We start from the raw sequence: 6,261 nt of genomic DNA on the forward strand, positions 1-6,261 counted from the left end.
GGCGGCCGGAGGCTTTTTTGCCTTGGGTGGCAAAAAAGCCAGAGCCGGCCCTGACTGAGAAGAAAAATGCCCAGCACGAGAGAAGGAAAAATATAGGCTAACGCTAATTGCCAACCAGAGTAGTTAAGAGGTCGCCTTCTCTCTTTGGCCAAGGAACGTGTAGAATATTGGACTCAAGAGCGTGTTCTCAGGGGTTCCTAAGGGCTGGGGGGATGAGGGGGCAGCAGAAGCAGCACTTTTATTTGAGAAACACTTGGCAAAAATGGATTTAAAGTGAAATGCAAACGAGAGGGAAAGGCATCTCCCAAAAGACCAGGAAATCCTTCCTGCAATTGGAAAGTAGAACCAGCTCCCCACGCAGCTGAAGCGACTTGGTCTCAAACAAGACTAGAGAGATTCCCACACAAACGCCAGGAGCTGCAAGGTTCTGGGGTGGGTGTAAGTTTCTAAAGAGACCAGACACTTCCCAGGAATGAAGCTTTTCAATCCCATGAGCCGGAGAGTTATTGCTGGACCTCAGCAGACCTGGAAAACGAAGGGCTGATGACACAGGCCGATGTCCGCGCTAGCCAGGCTCTGTGCAAGGTTCCACCTGCACCGCTCTGCCAATGCCCCTCGCCCTGACCTGCGGCACCACCCTGCTTTTCCATAGCTGGCACGCTTCAGAGCATAGGGGCAGTCAGGCCAAACTGAGGGCTCATCTACCCTTCCAGCGCTGCAGCTGTGACCCTGTAGCACTCAGCGAAGACACTACCTACGCCAACGGGAGAGCTTCTCCCGCTTCCTTCCAAACCCCTGAGCAACATCATTACACCAACCTACGTTTATAGTGTAGACTACTGGTACGTCTACACTACCCGCCGGATCGGCGGGCAGCGATCGATCCAGCGGGGGTCGATTTATCGTGTCTAGTCTAGATGCGATAAATCGACCCCCGAGCGCTCTCCCGTCGACTCCTGTACTCCACCTCCGACTCAGTTAGCAAAGCATGAGGCCTAACCTCACTCAGACACATTGGTCATCCAAATCCAGGTCTCACCACAATAGCACACATTACTTGAAGGTAACAGGGCCCATACACTTCCCAAGGCTTCCTATGGGGCTGGATCTCAGCTAAGTTTGTTGAATGGAGCATCTACTGGTAGCACACGGATGTCAGGTCAAACGAAGACACAAGAAGAAGATACGTTTGAGAACCAAGTGGAGAAGAACACCAATACGTGGGCTGGAAATAGATTGAAACACACCAGGCACAGAAAGAATAGCAATGCCCATCAGCCATTAGGAATCTCCTAAAGCACTATCTTGATCTCGGGCCATTGCTCAGGAGCAAAAGTATAAAGGAAACAGACCTAGTTACTGTGCCTGAAATACCACCCTTCTGGGGAAGGAAAGATTAGCAGGCCTCAGTGTTAATGCAACAGTTTGTCTGTCTGGCCCTTCCCAGATTGTTAATCTCTTCAAAAAGCAAATTAATGGCCAGCAGCGATTTGAGGATGTTTATCTACCGCTAACATTAATTTCCTCTATCAGTCCTAACCTGCTTATCTCTGTATATCAAAGGCTTCAACTTCGAGGGTTAGCGTTTAACCAGGGAGGAATGATACACTAAAGCAGCAAACACGAGAATCTTCTCCCGATATTCCCAGGCCTGCTCTTTGCAGACCACCCAGCACCCATAACATTCGCTCTTCTGGGCATGTATTTACGGTAACTCATACCACGAACTAGGCCCTTACATTTCCTGTTGCAATAAGAAAAGCTGCCATGAAATAGACGTGGGATTTCAGAGGTAACCCTAGGTTTTAAGGAACAATTACTAGCGATCTTGTAGTAAGGAAAGGGGCAGGCATTTTCTTGCTAGCTTAGCCAGCAGAATCACTTCTGCACCTTGGAGATTTTTGCCCTTGGTTATACCTATGCAAGTCACTGTGCATGGCTGTAGTCAAGGGCAAAACGTGGCCAGCTGCATTTAGACAGATTCAGAAAAGGGCACTTCTGAAAGACACTTACACACGACTGAATTGCAGCAACAACAAAACAAATCAAATGTAGGTTTCACTTGTTTGAAAGTATTTTAAATAAAGATTAAAATAAAAAACAGGCCGATAGAAACAGCAGCACTGCCAAGCTTAACCATTTAAAAATTGAGAGAGCCATGCCAAACAAATGAGATTTTATTTTGAGAGAGAGAGAGAGAAACTTGAAAGCCAGAAGGCAAATAAAAAAGAATCCCAAGTCCCTTTTAAAGCCCATGAGGGCTAAAAAACTTACTCAAAAAAACTGGCGTCTCACATAGCCACTTGATTTTAGCTGTTGGGATTTTTTTATTTTATTTTTTTATGTTTTAAAGAAAAGTACCAAATATGATCAAGTCACGCTAGCTGGCAATACTGCCAAACCCAGATGAGATGGGCATTTCTGGGGCAGATCTGAGATCAAGGTTTTGGGGGTGGATTTGTAAGGTCTTTGGGGCTGAACATGCATCTTAGTAATACAAAGGGTTCCTGTTTGGGGTCTCTGGGTACTACTAGGATGCCAATAAACCAGTAGTATCAAATAAAATAGCCTATACAAGAAGCGCTCGTCTCATGTGTCTATTGCTGCGGCCAATATTACATCTGTAACATGCCCCCATCCTCCTGAGCATGCTTGTTCCAAGCTGAGTGGGATACATTTCTAGGTAGTTACTAAAAATAAAAGCCACGCCCAACAGACCACAGTCCTCCCTGCATCACCACAGTTTGGATCATTCTCATAAGAACTGTCATAGTTGGTCCATCCAGCCCCGTATCCTCTCTCTAACAGTGGCCAGTACCAGAGCTTCAGGAGGGCAGTTGGAGTGATCCACCCCTGTCTTTCCCTCCTGGTCATCAGAAGTTTAGGGTCACCCCAAACATAGGGTTGCATCCCTGACCATCTTGACTAATAGCCATTGATGAACCTATCCCTCCATGAACTTACCTACTTCTCTTTTTAACCCAGTTATACTTTTGGGCATCACAACATCCCATGGCCAGGAGTTCCACAAGTTAACGGGGTGCTGTGTGGAAAAAAGTATTCCCTCTTGTTTGTATTAAACCTGCTGCCTACTAATTTCATTGGGTGACCCCTGGTTTTTGTATTGTGGGAAAGGGTAAATAACACTTCTCTAGTCACTTTTCCCACACCATTCATGATTTTATAGCCCTTTTTAATGTATCTTTCTCCCCACCCCCCCCAAATCTCTTTTCTAAGATGAACAGCCCTAATCTTTTTAGTGTCTCCTCTTATGGAAACTGTTCCATACCCTTGATCATCTTTGTTGCCCTTCTCTGAACCTTTTCCAGTTCCACTCTATCCTTTCTGGGGCGGGACAAGTACTGGACACAGTATTCAACGTGTGGGTGCACCATGGATTTATATAGTGGCATTCCGATATTTTCTGTATCCTTTTACTACTAGTTCCTAACACTCTATTAGCCTGTTTGATCACTGCTGCGCATTGAGCTGAAGTCTTCAGAGAACTGCTGTATCCACAGTGACTCAAAGGTTTCTTTTCCAGTCCAATGCCGGGTGCTTGCAGCATACACTTTGAACAGTATGTGCAAACAGTCTGTCAGGAGCGCTGCAGAGGAGGTGGGATTGGGATAGTAGGACAGTAGGAGTGCAAATTAAGAGGTTTGCTAGGGTCTTGCACCGATGAAGGGAAACCTGGATTTTGCTCTCCTAAAGCAAAGCCATTGGTCATAAGTTTGGAGGGGGGAAGGAGTTGGGGAGTGGAGGCTTGGAACATTTCCTCCCCCATCCCTCTCTAATGGGGCACTTGTTATCCCCTCTGCTTTAGCACTGGCCCTCCTGGTGCCTTGAGGCCGCCCAACTCCCATTCGATTGTATTTGCCCCAGCCTGCCATAGGACTCCGGTTGCTTGCAATGAGGGTGACCAGATGTCCCGATTATATAGGGACAGTCCCGATTTTGGGGTCTTTTTCTTATATAGGCTCCTATTACCCCCCACCCCCGGTCCCAATTTTTCACACTTGCTGTCTGGTCACTCTACTTGCAATTGCTTATTAATTTTTCATGTGCCCATGATGTGCTAGACACTTGACAGACAAAAGTCCCTGCACTAGCCTGGAGGGTCTATGATCTAATTGATCAGACTGGGGGGTAGGGAGCATGCTTTGATGGGAGGCAGGTAGAGCAACACAAATGAATGAGGGTACAGTGGAGGTCTTCAATTGGGACAACTGTCCAACAAGGTTGCAAGACACTCCCCCAGAAATCCGATGGGTACTCTTCCTAATGCACCCCATCCTTCCCAGTGCTTCTCTCGCCTTCCCCACTGGCTGACACCTCCTGCCAGGGTACCAGTATTGGCATCATACTAGGTCCCACTAAGACAGACCCGCAGACTGACCTGCTGGTTAACTCCAGGAGGTTCCTCAGTACTTTCCAGAGCAGGAGGCCCAATTTAAATGGGGAAAACGGGAATGGCCCCACCCAGGTATCTGCATTTTAAGCCACCGCCTTACCAAGAATAAAGTAGTGAGTCACTGCAGAAGGTCTCCCTTCCTGGAAAGGGTTAAACCTTGCAGCATGTTTGCTGACAACCAGGCGGATGGCATTTCAGGTTGCTCAGTGCTGTCTTAGCTTTAAAAAAAAACATAGCCAGAGGCCAGATTCATAGCTAAACAATAGCTTGTGCTGAAGAAACTCAAGATGCTTTTAGAGCAAACATGGAGCTGGAGTCACTTGCGCACAAGTACCTACAGCAGCTAGTTTTAAGCCTTCCAGACCAGAAAGTGGAGAGTCACATTCAACATTAAAGGGTGGGGGAATCCTTTTAAAAGCAGCCTTTACAGAGTCCCCTTGAAGCAGTTGTTTGAGCTTTAAAAAAAAAAATCTTGCAGTCTAAAAATATATAATTACACACTGAAGCCTCAATTCATACAATAAAAAACACATGTTCTTGCAGAAAAAGGAACTTGTTCAGATTTAAAGTTTTACTACCGCACACATTAAAATAAATATTGGGAGAGTGGTTTCCAGATGAACTTTCCAGGAACTGAGATTTAGAGGTGGGGGGATTTTGCTATTGCTTTCTTTGGACTGCTGCAATCTGAGCGAGTTCACGGTTTATTTAAGGCACTGGTTAGGATTGGGGGGGGGCGAAGGGGGAGTTGAGAAAGTGCAAAGAAGGGGCCAGATTCTCCCCCATTACGCTGGTGTAAATCAGGAATAACCCTACCGGAGTCGAGAGATTTACACTGGTCTAAGGGGGCTCCGAATCAGTGCATTTCTTGCACGATTCCAGGGGGTGGAAGATGGGAGACAGAAGGGGAACAAGGAACAGCCCAGAAGCGTGAAATTGACCCAGGCTGATCCATTTCTTCTCGCTCCATTCCCCACAGCGCCTGCTTCCATCTAACCCATATTTTGGGGGAGGATTTAAAAAAAAATGTTCCTTCAATTTAAAAACCCCGTAGATCTAAGTTTAGCGAACACAACCATGAAGGAGAAGAAATTACACAGCAAGGAAACTTTTTTTTTTTTTAAAGTGAAAGCCCCAAGTTGCCCACAAGCGTGTGTGTTTAGCAGGAGCAGAGCTGATGCCTCGCTGGGCAGGAATCTCCCCAGGGCGGGTGTCGGGCTAGATCCTGCCCAGCTGAGGGGAAAGCAACAAGTGGAGGAGAGCTGGGGGTGGGGGAAGGAAAGAGGTTTCACTCCGGAGCGGCGAGGGGCCGTTTACACGCTGTCCCTCGCCCGTTTATCGCAGCCCCCCCCCCCAGCACAGGGGGACGTTGCTGGTCCCGCCGCCGCGTTACCTTGCAGGAGTAAGTGTGATGAACCGGGTCCATGTTCATGATCTCCTCCACCGTGCCCGTCAGCACCACGTTCGCCTCTTCCTCTCTCCTCTCCAACTCCCTCTCGGGACAGCTGCCCGAGCAGCCCCCCAGCCCCACCGCCAGCAGCGCCAGCGCCCAGGCGGAGAGCCCCGCAGCCCCGCTCCGCCTTCCCCCCATCGCCGCACAAAAGAAACCGAAGCGGCTCATCCAGCGGCGAACAAAACCCTCTTCTTCCCCCCAAGGAGTCACCCAAACTGCACCGGGGCGAACAAAGCAGCCCGGGCGCGCCCAGGGGAGGTTACTTGGGCTCCAGAGTAGGGAAGGAGAAAAGACCCCAGAGGGTTTTTTTCCCCCCTCCGGCTCTGATCAGGGAGAAATGTTCCTTCCCCTCCGGCCTGCGCCCGGCTGAGAAAGGCTGGAGATTTGCATGCAA

At 48.4% G+C, this 6,261-nt stretch overlaps 1 protein-coding gene across 1 annotated transcript in view; it reads right to left on the reverse strand.

Moving 5' to 3' along the window:
- Positions 1-5,930, reverse strand: part of AGRN (agrin) — a 221,528-nt gene extending 215,598 nt beyond the window's left edge. The window contains exon 1 of the mRNA XM_024201658.2: positions 5,808-5,930. Within this exon, the coding sequence (XP_024057426.2) occupies positions 5,808-5,846 (39 nt within the window). The 5' untranslated portion in view covers positions 5,847-5,930. The remainder of the gene's footprint in view (positions 1-5,807) is intronic.
- Positions 5,931-6,261: the final 331 nt, after the last annotated feature.

The sequence above is a fragment of the Terrapene carolina genome, unplaced genomic scaffold, assembly GCF_002925995.2.
Source record: "Terrapene carolina triunguis isolate 2854851 unplaced genomic scaffold, T_m_triunguis-2.0 Scaffold714, whole genome shotgun sequence".
Taxonomy (NCBI): domain Eukaryota; kingdom Metazoa; phylum Chordata; order Testudines; family Emydidae; genus Terrapene; species Terrapene triunguis.